The following is a 17,447-nucleotide window of genomic DNA, read 5'->3' as shown; positions in this document are numbered from 1 at the left end:
CACTCTTTGCTAACTTATAGCTGCGTGAGCCTCCATATAACGCATCATAAAATATAACAAAACGTGGACTGAAATGTGGCGCAAATGTCACAGGACGAATAAAGTTCGTTCTGGATTTTAATCCTTCTTTCTGCTGTCTCTTGCAGTAGTTTCGAAACCAGCATTCGTCTTAAAAACACCCCTGCTGTGTTAGAAGCTGTTACAAAATGTTCTTTCCTTTGTCTTAAACGTTGTATTTCTTGGCGACTTAATGTTTCACCCTCATACTGCTAGCATCTAACAAACACCTGCTAACGCTCTGTCCTTTTTCAGTGGAAGCAGAGCCATATCCTCCGACGGTATCACGTCTCCAGGTAACCGAGACGGTTCGCTAATATCTTCCTGAGAAACAATGTAGGAGCAATCGCCTTGTGGACAGCAGGTCGTGACGAATGCGCCTTCTCTTCTGCACTTCGAAAAAAAACTACATGCGGAGGCTGCTGTATCGGCAGGTTATATTTCCATTACAGATTACTGGCAAGGTCTCGACGTATGCGAAACAATTTCATACGCGCCCACCCACCTAGGGAGAAATGACCATCGTAATAAAATAACAGAATTCGTAGCTCTCACGGATAGATTTGTATCTTCATTTTTCTCGCTTGCAGTTAGACAGTGTGACTGCAGAGAAGTAACTTGAAGGTACTTCATTGCACCCTGTGCCAGGCACTTAATTGTGAATTGCAGCGTAATCGTGTAGATGTAAATGTATTTACTGATAAATGTACACTGAAGGTTGAATTTGTTGACTGCAGAATACTGGGAGTCATTGCAATCGACCGTCGATAAGAATTAATGGACGTTCTAAGGATAAACTTGCTGCCCGTTATGCGAATAAATTTTCTCTTTCAACTGAGAGTACCGCCGTCTCTACGGGACAAGAGGTACTTTAAACATTCACGCAAAGTGTTTTTGAAATTACGAAATACCAAGAGAAAGTACCGACTTCGATAGATCAGTACGTTTTTGTATAAATAATAACCTATACTTACGCCGGCCGTGGTGGCCGAACGGTTCTAGGCCCTTCAGTTTGGAACCGCGCGACCGCTACGGTCGAAGGTTCGAATCCTGCCTGGGGCATGGATGTGTGCGATGTCCTTTGGTTAGTTAGGTTTAAGTAGTTCTAAGTTCTAGGGGACTGATGACCTCAGATGTTAAGTCCCATAGTGCTCAGAGCCATTTGAACCATTTTTTTACACTTACTTTATGCAAGCAAACTATCCAGCGTATGACAGGGACTTCTATGTATCACTATTAATCGCCTAGCGTACGAAGCGAGGGAAAATGTTTCACTGTATGCTTCCGTAGGTGACCTATTCTCTCATTGTTATTATGCCTACACGAGATATACGTAAGATGCAGTAACATTATCGCACTGGCCATCCCAAATACCGATAATCTAAATTTAAGTAAGGGCATTGACATGTTAAGGGCACAGTGCCGAGGTCGGCTGAAGTTGTTGTTTTTGGAAGGTCATTGTTTATATTCCAATGCCTGAAGGTGGCGGATTAATCTTCTGAAACAGGAAGTCTTCAAAAAAGGGCATTATGACAGAGCGACAGTTGTTTATTGTAATTAATAACCGATACAGACGAATGGATAAGCTTATAGGTTGAACATTTTTCATGCACAACGACCTAGAAGGATCGTTCATGTCCCAACCATTCATAATTTTTCCCAGAGTAGTTACACGTAGTGCATTCAGCTTGCTTAGTGGCCAAAGGTTGTAATGTCTAGGCCACCTTACATCTCACACACGTGGAATGTGCAGCGCCAGTGCTCTGCAGATGCTGGGTGTGTATGTGTTCATAGTGTGCAAGGCGCCGTTTGACTCTAGAGAAATGACAGGTTAGTGAGCTGTGTGTGTACGGCAGGTGAATGCCATTGCTGGTGGTGTGCAGCATTAGCACACTTCTGATTCTGGGCTTCAAAGTCTTTGTGGTGTGCAAGGCACATTATTTGACTCTAGTGGAGTGGTAGCTTTGTGTACTGTATGATGTTAGGAAGCTTTCAGCTGGTAAAATTGTAGTTTATCAAAACACGACCAGTTTTGCAACTTCAAGCGGCATCATCAGGCCAACAACGTTAATAGTGTAGGTATATCCATCTCCCCTAGCTAAAATTTACTATTCAGAGAATACCGTCAGTACTATGACAATCGCCATTGATTCGTTCGGTTGTTGGAAAACAATCGACTTAATTGGCTGTAGTTTTACGTATCCGTTAAATTATTCACTCATTCTTTCAAGTGAAAACAGTCTGTGGGAGCAGCTGAATGAAAACAATCGATTTAGTCGGTTGGACTACTAATTTATTCTTCTGAGTGCAACCAGTCGGTGGGAGTATCCGAATGAAATCAGTCGTTCAGTTGATCAGCCTACTCATTCATTTTTTGAATGAAACCAGTCTGTTGGAGAAACCGAATGAAAACAGTAGAGTAAGTTGGTTGTAGTTTCACGTGTCTGTTGGAATATTATTCATTTACTTTTTTCGAGTGAAAGCAGTCTGTGGAAGCAACCGAATGGAAGCAATCGACACAGTTGTAGCTTTGCATATTGACTGAATTAACCATTATTTCTTTTCTGGTGAAAACAGTCAGTAGTTTTTCTGTCGATTGACCCAAGCATCTATTGATAGAATGACAGTGCTACTGGGAAACCTGTAGACGATAAGTTGCCCGAAGGTCACGACAGTAAGCGGGGACATGAGAGGGGGAATGTCTCCTCGCTTGCGTTTCAGTGCTGACAACGCCAGCGGCAGAGCGCCTCCTACCCATCAGCAGATGTAAATTACACACGAAAATAATAAGGATTTGTGAAAGCACATTATAGAGACGCCCATGTTCAAACGTAGTACTCATTTGCAGTAAGGAATATGAACGTAAAGTAAGTCAGATGTAATATAACCGAATGAGTAGAAAACAAATGCCATTCAAAATATTCAGTTGTCTGGCGGGCAGGGTGGCGTCACTGAGCATGTGATCGCCGATTGTTGGTGGCTTCCCACTGGCTCAATAAAGGCGTATGGAAAGTACAAGGTATTCCAAAATGATGTTTACAACTATGGTCACGTGTATTTTATACATGGGGAAAGATAGAAACGTGTGGTTTGTGGCATAATGTTCATACACACTTAAGATTCTAGTAACCGCTTAATAGAGTTAAGTGTGACCATATGTTCTAAATCCAAATTCAGGACACAATAAAAATTATTGATATTGCATAACAAGTGTTAATTAAATGTAAAAAATGCGAACTGTCACTTTAATTCTTTACATAAATACACTAATTTACGTTTTATTAGTACCCCCTAAGATGAAGCAGTGCGAGCAGACATAAAGTATTTTACCAGTGCTGTAAGTTTGCTTCAGCATGTCTGTATTCCTCAACAGCATGGAAATATTCAACCCAAGTTTTGTCATAATTGAGGCTAGTCACTAACATTGCTTTCGTAGTTTCTACAACAAACTGTTTTTATTTATTTATTACATTACTTATTTGGTAAATTATCCTTTCAGTACCAGCATACTAATACAGGTGAACTGAATATCTAATGTGGGATAAATCGTTTTACAATTGTTAAATCCAGAACAAAGAGGTATTCCGACCGGCCTTGCGTGTCATCGTTAATGTGTGATGTCGCTGCCTTGATGCGAGGTCAGAGTTCTTGCTGCTCCCGCCCAAATAATAATAAAAAAAACTGTGATGCAGTTCGTCAAATCTGTTTTTTACCAGCCATTTCATATACGGTGCGAACTGCAAGGGACAGCCAATAACTAACCTGGGAAAATAAGAAAAAACAGCTTTACATGAGTGAGAACGATAATCACAAACTGCATCTTTCCGCCCATTCACATTTTTTGAATATACTTATCAAAGTTGTTAATTCCATTTTAGAACATCATGTATGTTTGTAGGAGAGCTTCTGAAAGTGCTTGCCTCATGGTTTTTAGTTTACTAAAACGAAGAAACTACCTACGGACTGGTCCTTATTTAATGAATTTTAACTAAGGGTTATTACAATCTGTTTATTTCCAATCAGTCAAGTTTCTCAGACACGAAAAAAGATCCGGGTGTACTCTGGACAGTTGTGCAAAAACCACTTCAGTACTCCTTTGGACGCCTTCAATACTAGGACCCATCCGGGTATACCTAATGTTGCAAAATTATAAGTAAGCTAATTAACTTAAATATATTTACGCTCATAATAATACTTAGCGAGCACTCCCATAGCCTTTCAAACATGAATACAAGATGCTGTAATGTGATTCAACCAAGCAGTTAAACTGTATTATTTTAAAAATGTGTCTGCTCGCTGTGTGCCAGGCACGGGAAGGCGAGAACCGTCCCCGTGTTCCTCGTTACCTCGAATCACTTTTGCCATTCAGCCAGGGTGTGGTCTTTTACGCGGTTTCTCCACAATCGGCTAGGCCAAAGCTTAGCTGGTTAACCATTTCAGCTTCATTTACACGACACACAAACGCTTACAACACGAAAATCATCTACTAGTACGCAAACCACATTTCAGCACTCATAAGCTTACCTTTAGAGATGACCTTGGTTTGCATCGTCGAGATTGTTGTGTTGTTGTAAGAAAGTGCAAAGTTTGATATTTATAAAATTTTGTTCGTATCTACCGCTTAAATAGAAACAAATAAGCCTGCAAGTTGATTCTGATGTATCAAAAACCTGATGAAAACAACGAAGCCTTATATATGGGTCACAGTAATAATATACGAATGGGAGAAATCAGATGACTGAGTAAGGTGTGGTCCTCAAAATACATTCAGTACGATATATACACATCAAAAAGAGTTTTGCATCACCCCAGTTCCTAGAACTCCTGAAGATAGATGTTGACCGTGGATATTGTATCACAGACACAGTCCCTTCGACTGTTAAGAGATGTCGCTAAACTCACCAAAAGATGTAAACAACCATGCATGAGCAGCACCTATGAGACAGCCGATCAGTTCCAGCCATTCCACCAGGAAGGAGTTACACGACTCGTGTTGTCTGTAGTTCAGCTATGTCTAGACGGTCAATACCGCGGTTCGATCGTGCCCGCATTGTTACTTTGTGCCAGGAAGGGCTCTCGACAAGGGAAGTGTCCAGGCGTCTCGGAGTGAACCAAAGCGATATTGTTCGGACATGGAGGAGATACAGAGAGACAGGAACTGTCGATGAAATGCCTCACTGAGGCCGCCCAACACTAACTACGGATTATGGCCCGGAGGAACCCTGACAGCAACGCCACCATCCTGAATAATGCTTTTCGTGCAGCCACAGGACATTGCGTTAAGACTCAAACCGTGCGCAATAGGCTGCATGATGCACTACTTCACTCCCTACGTCCATGGCGAGGTCCGTCTTTGCAACGACGAAACCATGCAGCGCGGTACAGATGGGCTCAACAACATGCCGAATCGACCGCTCAGGATTGGCATCACGTTCTCTTCACCGATGAGTGTCGCATATGCCTTCAACCAGACAATCGTCGGAGACGTGTTTGAAGGTATCCCGGTCAGGCTGAATGCCTTAAACACACTGTCCAGCGAGTGCAGCAAGGTGGAGGTTCCCTGCTGTTTTGGGGTGGTATTATGTGGGGCCGACGTGCGCCGTTGGTGGTCATGGAAGGCGCCGTAACGGCTGTACGATACACGAATACCATCCTCCGACAGATAGTGCAACCATATCGGCAGCATATTGGCGAGGCATTCGTTTTCATGGACGACAACTGGCGCCCCCCCCCCCCCCCCTCATGCCCTCATGCACACCTTGTGAATGACTTCCTTCAGGATAACGACGTCGCTCGACTAGAGTGGCCAGCATGTTCTCAAGACATGAACCCAATCGAACATGCCTGGGATGGATTGAAAAGGGTTGTTAATGACCACGTGACCCGCCAACCATTCTGAAGGATCTATGCCGAATCGCTGTTGGGGAGTGGGACAATCTGGACCAACAGTGCCTTGATGAACTCGTGGATAGTATGCCACGACGAATACAGGCATACATCAATCCAAGAGGACTTGCTACAGGGTATTAGAGGTAGCGTTGTGTACAGCAATCTGGACCACTACCTCTGAAGATCACGCTGTATGGTGGCACAACATGCAATGTGTAGTTTTCAAAAGCAATAAAAAGATCGGAAATGATGTTTATGTTGATCTGTATTCCAATTTTCTGTACAGGTTCCGGAAGTCTCGGAACCGAGGTGATGCAAAACTTTTTTTGATGTGTGTATAATATCTGTAAGGATGACTCATATTATGAAACTTCATTAAGCAAAGAAATTCAAAGTAAATTTACGAACGATACGTATTTTTTTGCGAAAAGTACTTCCAATATGCTTAAAATTCAATTGGTATAGTCACAAATAAAATAATTGCATCGTATGTGTGCCAGTGTTGGGTGCCAACCGGCCAGAAGAAAGTGGTAGAGTTTCAGTAAAATTTAAATCAAAAATTATTATTTAAGTAAAAAACATTTAAATATAATACGTAATTAAAAAGGACTAAAATGTATTAAATAATTTCTGCTAGCCCCATACAAAAAGTTTTAATGCTATACAGACAGTTCTGAAAATTTATGCTTTTGAAGTTTTTGATTCTATTAAAAAACTTGTAAAAGTTAAAATAAAAAGTGTGAGACGTATGCAATAGGTAAGCGATATATGAATAGTTCACCGAAGTCGCTAACAGTGTTATTGCACTTCAAATGATATGAATGTTTCTGTGATTCTTCTCAACGACAGATACTGTGCACACTCTTTACTATTATCTGCTACATGTGCCCCATGTTTTCCGTTTTCAGTTTTACAAGTATTGTCATAGGTATTAAAAATTCACAAGCAGAAATGCTCAGGATTATCTGTATAGAGTCATTATAGATAATTTAATAGTTTTTAGTCCGTCATAAAAAGAATTTTATTAAAAAGTGTTTTATTTAAATAGTTACTCTCTGCTTTGTAGTCTTGCACATGTGAATTTTTTCAATTGATTTCAAATATTTTGATGAGATAACGACACAGAGACACATGGTAAATGTCAGATTTAGCCGGCCGGTGTGGCCGAGCGGTTCTAGCCGCTTCAGTTTGACACTGCGCGACCGCTGCGGCCGCAGGTTCGAATCCTGCCTCGGGCATGGATGTGTGTGATGTCCTTAGGTTAGTTAGGTTTAAGTAGTTCGAAGTTCTAGGAGACTGATGACCTCAGATGTTAAGTCCCATAGTGCTCAGAGCCATTTGAACCATTTTTTGTCAGGTGTATTTCAGTTTCTCCTCAACTGAGTCAACAATATATTGCTTCCTCCCACCAACATCTCGCGAAAAGACCGCCAATGTAAGAATTATGGAGAATCGAGCTAACACGGAAGATTAGTGGCAATGATTCTTAACTGATAAACATGCGCGACCGCAAGAGGAAAACAGGAAAACAGCAATGGTACACCAAGTTCTCTCCCCCCAACACACAAGGAAAGGAAGCGAGTTAATGTTGCATTGTCATCCAGTTCTGAGCTACGCTGAAAATTAAAGTCTTAAGCTTATTGGGAAGTTAGTTTAAGATTAATTGCAAAATTTGTTCCGAACAGACAAAAAGACCACAAAACATAGTGCTCCGCGCCACACCCCACTCAAAAGCTACTTAATACTCAAGCGTCATCGAGTTCTGAGTTATGTTGAAAGTTTCAAGTGTCTAGCTTATCGGGAAGACAGTTGGAAATAAACTACAAAATTTGAACTGGACAAACAGAAACTGACCTAATAAAAACTTGTTAAAAAGAGTTTATTCGTTTATATACGCATATATTTACTGTGCAGCATGAGATATTAAACTTTTAAAACCAACCAAAAATTGATACTTAATGCCCGAAGTACTAAAATTTGTATTTAAGTAAGTAAATACATACATTTTGAAAATACTTTATTTCTAGAAATTTACGTCTTATTCACATCTCCTTGAAATAAGATACTTTTTTTTCGTGTGAAGAAGTTTGTCAATCCTAGACATGGTTCATGTATAACCGGAAAATCTGAAAAGGTTTGTAAATAAAACCACTCAAACCCATAGACTGAGTGGAAAACGGGCAGAAACGGAGAGAGACTTGTGTCAGTCGGTTCTCTCGCATTAAACTCGGTGAGTGAAGGAAAATTTTAATATAGCTGACAAGGCCGCAGAGGATAGTTCGATTCGGCTGTTTCATTTGACTGAAAAAACCAGCTGAACGAAAAAACAACCGACTGAACAATGCATTGAAGTATTCGTGTTGTGCAAGATGCGGCATTTGACTCTAGTTAGTGCCAGCTTTGTGTGCTGTCTTGCGTTCTCCAGGTAGTGTGGCTAGTGGTGCAGTGCAGCATGAGGCCACTGCAGATGCTGGGTATCAAGGTGTTGATGGTGTGCAAGGCGCGCCATTTGACTGCAGTGGAGTGCCAGGTTAGTGAGCTGCAGGCGTTCGGCAGGTGGTGCCGCTGTTGGTGGTGTGCACCGTGAGCGCACTGCTGATGCTTGGCTTCGAGGTGTTCGTGTTGTGCAAGGCGCGCCATTTGACTGTAGTGGAGTGCCAGGTTAGTGAGCTGCAGGCGTTCGGCAGGTGGTGCCGCTGTTGGTGGTGTGCAGCATGAGCACACTGCTGATGCTGGGCTTCGAGGTGTCGTGTTGTGCAAGGCGCGCCATTTGACTGTAGTGGAGTGCCAGGTTAGTGAGCTGCAGGCGTTCGGCAGGTGGTGCCGCTGTTGGTGGCGTGCAGCGTGAGCGCACTGCTGATGCTGGGCTTCGAGGTGTTCGTGTTGTGCAAGGCGCGCCATTTGACTGTAGTGGAGTGCCAGGTTAGTGAGCTGCAGGCGTTCGGCAGGTGGTGCCGCTGTTGGTGGTGTGCAGCGTGAGCGCACTGCTGATGCTGGGCTTCGAGGTGTTCGTGGTATGCAAGGCGCGCCAGACGGCGCCCAGCCGGCGCCACCTCTTCCTGGGCCAGACGCTGCTGCTGGGGCTGCTGCTGTGCGCCGCCGTCGCCGCCGTCGCCGCCGCCACGCCCACCCCCGCCGTCTGCGCCACCATCAGGTACCGTCGCTCACTCTTTGCTCAACTGTGAAACTTCACAAATGATGCCACGTGTTCAGTACTTCATCTTGTCTACCGTTTACCTTGCCTCTTCTGCATTCAGACCCTGGTGACTATGTCGTTGTGACTCGCTACTGTATTAATTTCCACATGAATGTCAGTACTCGAGGGACATCACAGCACGGAACATAATGTAACGAAACGTCACCGTCAAGGATTTTAGGTGTGGGAAGTTTTGTTGTTTGCAGCTACCCCATCCTGCTGTCTTCCCTATCTCTTTGCAATCTCTGACAGCGAAAATAAAAGAAGCTTACCCCAGTTCTTAAATGTGGTACATGTTGAGAGGCTAACAGGGTTTTCAATTGATAGATGGTGTAAGGCACTGGAAAGGTAGTTATTTGCAGGAGGTCCCTGTTTTTTTTATTTTTTTTTTTTCAGTGCTGGGAGGGGCGGAAGGAAATCTCAACTCTAATAAGAAAGGATAAGGAGAAACAAAAATATTGATATAGTCTGAAATTAGAATTAATCTAAATACAATATTTAGAGGTCAGCCTTCACTGATGTTATTAAATGATAGATGACACAGAACACGTGTACTGAAACCGTAGCTTCGTATGCAGAACTATGCTCAGGGCGGAGAGGGAATACTAACCAGAGAGTGAATATCAAAATGGCAAAGAACGAGATTTCCGTGAATCTTACCACACAGCTGACGCCATGGGATTGTGCTCGTAGTATGAGATACTTTCACTTGCTGAGCAGACGAATAGGCCAACGTACCCAAATAATTTCGCTTTGTTATGTGCAAGATGACCGACAGCTAAACTGCTACTAATTGCAATGGGCTAAACACCTATATCAAGATGCGTCCACAACGGAGATGAACCTGCAACTGCTGGTCCGACTATAAGCTAAAACTCAATAAGTAGGACATGAGACTGGTCAGGCCTTTTGTGGATTAAATGGCACCACTGACCTGGCACACACTTCAAAAAATAAAGAGCCGTTGCCAACTACCTAGGAGGGCAGGGGCTGACGCCTTCTTGCTGAGACATAGGAGCTGTCACGTCATTTTGCCGAGAGAGGTTTCCTGTTCTGGGTCAGACCTAACTGGCGCAAAGGCGGTTCTCACTGTATCCCCATGCCTTCACTAGAAAGGAGGAGGACCGTTTTTTTACAACAAGAGTAGTTTTTACTGGTTGTTGCCATTCTGTGTACATTATCAATTCCTTTTACTGATGGCAGCTGAAATCTATTTCCACATTCTGGTTCCTCAGTATGTTAGCAATAATTGTCATAAACTTCCTTCTCCCTCGGAAGTTTCGTTAATGGTTTCAATCGTGGCTGAAATTTGAAGAAATTCGGAATAAAATTGATAGAGAAATTATGTTTACACCACCGGGTTGAACATTCCTAAATGGTCCTCGATGTGTCATTCGATTAATTGCTTACAAATTCCTATTCGACTCTTTCTTTCTTTGTAACCTTGTCCGGCTGCCCTTGCTCTTGTACACATCTCATCGCTTGGTGGATGTTTCTTCTGTGAGGTGGATGTTTCTTCTGTGAGCGTTCATTTATAAAGAAGTCCAAATATTTGAAAGCAAAACAATATTTAGGTTTAATAATACGTGAACAAAGGTAAAGCTAAAGCTGTACGTAAGTAACAATATAAATGGGTTCTTTTCTTTAAATAAATTGCGACAAAGTGGATGAGCTCGACCGTAGAGTGGGAACAACTTAAAGTAATATACTATAGCGAGACATGGCTGTTATAATGTATTATATGTTGTTTTGAAGAGTAAAAATATAAATGTTGGTGAAACTGCTAGCTAGATTATAGTGAAAGACACAGTGATGTGCCGTATGGGCGCGCGCTTTGTCTGTAATTTCACAACGACGTATACTTCGCTGGAGAGGGAGTGTGGGTTTTAGGTAAATGTTGCTTTTTCTCTGCGACTGTGTCATTACGGGTTTGACTGGCAGCTCTTTACAGACGAAGAGTCAGGTGATGCAAAGGTTGAGACACAGGTCGCATATTCGGAACGGGCAGTTCGCTAATAGAAATTCGCCCATCCTAGAGAGGAATTTTAAAATCTTATTTGGGTGAGGGTGTTCTCTTGGAAGCATGGTGAAGCTCTAGCCTTTCTGATGGAAGCATCCCGCCACTCGCCCCAAATTATTTAGGAAAAAAAGGGAAATCTGAATAAGGTCAGTTGGACGAAGACTTGAACACGGACATCCCGGGTACGAATTTAGTTTCTTCATCACTGCACTTCGTCGCTCGGCCCTGATATAGATTTTCTGTGGTTTTCATAGATCAGCTGAAGCGAATTCCTGTACTATCTGAAAACTTTTATATATTTTATAGCGCAGTCTTTTCTGACAGAAACAAATATTTTATCATTTTTTTGATAATACCAGGACTCACACAGACAAACAGTGCGTCCGAAGAAGGATCTAGTATTGATGATGTAAAAGAGATTCTTCTGTCCTACCATGAACAAACACATAAACACCTTTGCATGGATCTTTGTGTTGTGTAGCAAACAGGTTCGAGTCACATTATCTAGTTCCCTGACAAGGTTTTCCTGTCTCGTCACCTGCTTCCATCTCAGCTGGCAGAGAGAGGCGGAGTGAACTTCGGCGAGGGGCAGCTTGTTCCGCACGAGTGGCGATCACCTGAGCGAAGAATGCCGGCCGCGGTGTCGAAGCAGCCACGCGGCGCCGGCGACAGTGAAAAAGCATCGCAAACCTGTCGCACGGCCGCCTCGCGCCGCGGCTCGCGAGTGCACAGGTGAATCGCGATAAGTAGGCAATTAATTAAGCCACTTGTCATCTCAATTCCTCGCTCCGCTGTCGTTACTCATGTAGCGCAGTTGTACGTGTTTCATAATTACCGTGACGGCCGTGTATGACACGCGGTAATCGGATTATAATACTCTGGTAATTAGACTATTCGTGGAAGCAGCTTTTCAAATTTGTCATTGGACTGCTCTGCCACGATATAGAGAAGATATGTTCGTAATGTTATGTCAGTTTCATCTATTGCTGTGGCGCGCTACACCGAACAGAAGCAAAGAGCAATTCCTAACTTTTTTTCCAAATATAGAGTGTGACACCCCACCCGACACTTAGCTGGTTTTGGCGTGTGTTCACTCCAACTAATTGACTAACAGATCAACAGAGAGTGCAAACTGCCACAATATCGGATAACGCAAAAAAGTAATAAGGCCCTGTGACTCCTGATTGTACTGCAGTGGCAGTGTTGACATTAATTTATTCAGAATTGATCACTTTTAATTAAAAAGGGGCGCACATTGATGTTTTATTCAGCTACTGAACACCAGATGCAAATGTGGAACATAAAATTAATTAAGAAAGTGGCTTTGGATTTCAACTACTTGATTGTAAACAGATGCAGTCGATTAGCACAAATTTATTTTAACTCAAGACCTTCAATCACGACATTGCAAGACTCTCCTATCAGGCAGTGGTAATAAATTGCGTTTGCATGGAGTAAAGCGCAATACTCAAAAGTAATTCCTATCGACTGACCCAGGCGTAATGCGAAGTGCGAGAAGAATTCTTCAATACACAGCCCATGAAACCCTCGTGGAAACTTTGCCGATGTGATCCAACAAATTAATCAGTGGCCAGAGCGGGCGCAATATCACCGAATGCAGCGTGGCAGAGCGGCGTCGTTGTGTGGACGTCGGCCGACCTCGTGGTGCTGCAATGCTGCGCTCGTCTATTCACTCCTAGCTATCTTGCTCAGTACATAGCTGAACCAACACTTCCTATCTCCAAGCTCAATCGTTCCCTTTGCTAAGTCCTAAACTGCAGAGATGCTCACTCTTTCTCAGGCAAGCTGAGTCAAGAACGCCACATCCGCACTCTAGGCAAGCTGGGAACGGAAGACCTCTACTGAGACTTCTGCCAGTCTGCTCTTCGCCTCGGCTTCCCCTCCAGCAAAATCACTTACGCCAATTGCAGCGCAAGTCGCGTTAATTATGCGTCGCTCCCCAGCGCCGACCAATGCCTGCTCTGGGAAATGAACAAATTCCCACAAAATTTCCCTTCCTCTCAACTTCTGCTATTTAACTCCTCCCAGGCCACCCATCAAGGTTAGTGTCTGCAGAAACACCAAATTTTCCGGAATTCTGACTCCCAGGAGAGTACTTCAAATTCCTTGGTCCTATGTTCCTATCAGAGGCCGGCGTATTTCATTCTGTCGCTCTTCACCTAATTTGCTTCAGGCTCTGCGGACCTTGAATTCAGCGTGAAGTTGCTATAGTCACGAACACGCATATTTTGACCTCTGTTGACCGCTCCACCGTAGTTTTGCGCGGCTTCCTCGCATATTTCGCAGAAGACGGGACAACGGACATTTATCAACAGGCGTACGGACAACGGACATTTATCAACAGGCGTACAAGTTCTCCGTCTGTTTCCCGGTACACCAGCGTGGAGTCGGGGTCAACCACCCACTCACTGTCACTCATCTTAAGGCGGCCGGAGGCCGCGCTGCATTACCACTTTCTCAGAGCTTGAGCCGCCCTAAGCTTCCTATTGTCGCTTCCCTTCGCCGTTCCCCAGCTGGCCACAGTTAACTCTTAATGCTTTCCTGGGGTAAACTAGCGTCCAGTAAATCGACTCGTTTCCACAAAGTTTTCATATCGCTTGAATTACTTTAAAACCATCACCCGACATTAATTATTCCACTATGTCCATACTATACCCTCTACAAGATGCATTGTGCCTTGTCAGTCATTTTGTTCAGCCCTACTGTTCGCTCAACGTGAGTTAGGTGATCTTTAATGACTTGACGTAAGGGGCATAGTTCTTGCCATCTTATAAAAAGACATGCAAACAGGTTTTCAAGAAACAGACTAGCTTTTCTAGTAAATTTGTTTCACTTCAGAGTAGACTTTTATTTATCATTTCGTTCACGGGGATCATCGAGATCAAGGAAATAGCATCAGAAGTAATTAAAATAAATTCAGAAACAAAAGCACATTTTCAGTACATGAAAATAGTACACAGAATGCCTTACGTGCGGCCCAATATATTGAAGTGATGGTGCAGACAGACCGCTAACTCCCATCGGATCAAACTATTTTTCTCTTTCATTTACTGACCGCAACATACTTTAGTAGAAAACGTGGATGATATTTACGAAATATTGAACCGTAACGGAGAGGAGAATAACTTTTCTTTTCCGGCTCTCAAACAGTAAGTGCTCAGGGATACAGTTCCCTGTCAGAACACAAAATTTGGTTCAAATGGCTTTGAGCGCTATGGAACTTAACATCTGAGGTCATCAGGCCCGGGATTGGAACTACTTAATCCTAACTAACCTAAGGACATCACACACATCCATGCCCGAGGCAGGATTCGAACCTGCGACCATAGCATCAGTGCGGTTCGGGACTGAAGCGCCTAGAACCGCTCGGCCACAATGGCCGGCTACACACAATTTGAAAAAAGAAAAAAGTCGCTTTGTAAACGTTTTGATAACGATAGCTCACACAGAGCACAAAGCAACACACACTGTCAGGCACGCACACACAGTTTCTGTCATATTGTCCTCAGCATTCAAAACACGAATTACATTTTCAGTAACTCCACTCAAAAATTAAATACATCACTGTACCCAGAAGAAAGAACTGCAGACAATCGATGACTTATGCAGAGACTGGGTATTGATCCTGAAAGTAAATAAATGTAACGTACATAATTGGTTGAAGAAATCCATTGTAGTTTGAGTAAATTATTGGCTATAAATCTCTATTACACCAGACCTTCTTTTACGTGGATGTGAGAAACTCGTGGCCAGGTTAGCAGAAAATGTCACCACATGCTAACGCAAGAAGCTCTAGAGATGTGGAGCGACGGAAGCCCGCAGGGCGTACGTTCGCAAGAAGCTGCAAGAAGAAGCTGCTGACACAGCCAGTCGCTGCCTGGTCCTCACAGTGCAGCAAATTACCACACATCTAACTTCGACAACCGCTGCTGGGACTGCAACACTGCTAACGCTGCAGAAGTACGGAAGGAGACCATCACCATGGCAATCTGGATTAGCGCATGTCCATGCCCGCCAGTGGGATAAAATGGTTCAAATGGCTCTGAGCACTATGGGACTTAACATCTATGGTCATCAGTCCCCTAGAACTTAGAACTACTTAAACCTAACTAACCTAAGGACATCACACAACACCCAGCCATCACGAGGCAGAGAAAATCCCTGACCCCGCCGGGAATCGAACCCGGGAACCCGGGCGTGGGAAGCGAGAACGCTACCGCACGACCACGAGCTGCGGACACTTCACTGTTAGCACTATATATGGTCGGAGATAACATTCACCAAACACATATCCTTCCATCAGATTGCAGCTTGGTATAGCGTTATTCATCAATCCAAACCACTCGTTTCCAATCATCTACCGCCCAGTGACGTCGCTCTTGACACCACCTCAAGCGTCGCTAAGCACTGACTATATAAATGTGTGTCTTATAAGGAGATGCTCGATCATTGTACGCCAAACGTCTTAACACCCTACACACGCCACTGTGCTTGCTCGACTGCTGGTAGCACTTTGCAACTCACGGGTGATTCATTCCGCTGATTCTCTTCAGGAAGAATGGGCATTATTGCCCCAACACGAAACTGATGACATCATTCACAGCATTCTCCGTCGTTGTCAGGCCTGTATTGCTGCCAGAGGTTGTCACACAGCATACTAGGCAAATTAACCAGTTGTGAGAATGTGTCTGCAAGTCCGACAAGTTGCAAAAACCGAAGAACGTGATTGTCTACCGCTATGCATGTTGCAGCTGTTTACGTTCTGTATTCTTTACATTGTTTCTACTTTACTGTCCCTGTTTATACTGTTTTGTGACAACATAAAAGTAACCTTGCAAAATTTCCGTTTGTAGCTTTACTTTTGGACAGAAATGTATTTGATCCAAAGGATATCGGAACGAAACTGTTGCCAAGTGGTAAAAGTGTTTGCAGTCGCTCGTTTTCATGTCTGTCTGAGCTATAGATGAGATTAAAAGAAAATAGAAAGGATGAATTGTACATTTATGATAAACAAACTGCCTTTTTATGTTCTAAAATATGAGTAATTCAGGAGCATTTCATTTTTGTCGAAAAGTGTCTTCAGTCAGTGGGCTCCAACGTTGTACTTGCTTCTGGTTAAAAAAAAAAAAAAAAGGTGTTCTTAGATTTAATCCCTCCCCTTGCGGTTTCCATATTTTGGACGCCTGAAGAAAGGAATTCGGGGCCCTCTATTTGCTTTGGAGGAAGAGATGCACGCCTGACTGCAATCATGGTTTCGTAGGCAACCGCAAAATTTTTTTTAATGGAGGCCCGGGCGTCCTTGTCTCACAGTGGGATAATGTGTTAATAGAATTGACAATTACTTTTGAAATAAGACACAGTTTACTTAATTTCTTTCCACCTCTCACATTTTCATTTAACTGCCCCCTTATACATGTCACATGTGAAAGCTCACTGCATTACTTACGCGTTTCTCGCGGAAACGGACAACTTATTTACACAATTGCACTCAAAAAACATCGTGTTTCATTTCAGCTGGTTTTTCTTTATTCTGGGAAATAATCGTAAGACTTTTCGTGTTTCCGTCAATGAAACACCGGTATGTCCTTAATCTAATAATAGATCAAAGTATTTCATTTCCACGTTGTGCGTGAGAAAGGGTTCCTCCATAGGCTTCTTTGAACCCTCTTCCTCTACCAAACATCTGAAGATTGTTCGCTAAGTGAAGGAGAATTACATGATGTCCTGAATGGAAAGAACAGTCTGACTATAGAATATGGACTGAGAGTAAATCGAAGAAAGACGAAAGTAATGAGAAGTGGCAGAAATGAGAACAACGAGAAACTTAACATCAGAATTGATGGTCACGAAGTAAATGAAGTTAAGGAACTCTACTACCTAGGCATCAAAATCACCAGTGCCGGATGGAGCAAGGAGGATATCAAAAGCAGACTAGCACTGGGAAAAAGGCATCCCTGTCCAAGAGAAGTCTACTAGTATTAAATATAGACCTTAATTTGGGGATGAAATTTCTGAGAATGTACATATGGAGTGCAGCATTGTATGGTAGCGAAACATGGACTGTGGGAAAACTGGAACAGAAGAGACTCGAATCATTTTAGATGTGGTGCTACAGACGAATGTGGAAAATTAGTCGGACTGATCAGATGAGGAATGAGGAGGTTATGCGCAGCATCGGAAAGGAAAGGAATATGTGGAAAATACTGATAAGGAGAAGCGGCAGGATGATAGGGCATGTGTTAAGAATGTGTGAATGACTTCCAT

At 43.1% G+C, this 17,447-nt stretch overlaps 1 protein-coding gene across 1 annotated transcript in view; it reads left to right on the top strand.

Moving 5' to 3' along the window:
* The window catches only part of LOC126195937 (uncharacterized), a gene marked incomplete at its 5' end in the record, with an annotated part of 83,982 nt that overhangs the window by 9,361 nt on the left and 57,174 nt on the right, over window positions 1-17,447 (top strand). The window contains one exon of the mRNA XM_049934530.1: window positions 8,895-9,100. Within this exon, the coding sequence (XP_049790487.1) occupies window positions 8,895-9,100 (206 nt within the window). The remainder of the gene's footprint in view (window positions 1-8,894; window positions 9,101-17,447) is intronic.

The sequence above is a fragment of the Schistocerca nitens genome, chromosome 1 (assembly GCF_023898315.1).
Source record: "Schistocerca nitens isolate TAMUIC-IGC-003100 chromosome 1, iqSchNite1.1, whole genome shotgun sequence".
In the NCBI taxonomy this organism is placed as follows: Eukaryota; Metazoa; Arthropoda; class Insecta; order Orthoptera; family Acrididae; genus Schistocerca; species Schistocerca nitens.
This window is presented reverse-complemented; position numbering and strand designations above follow the sequence as displayed.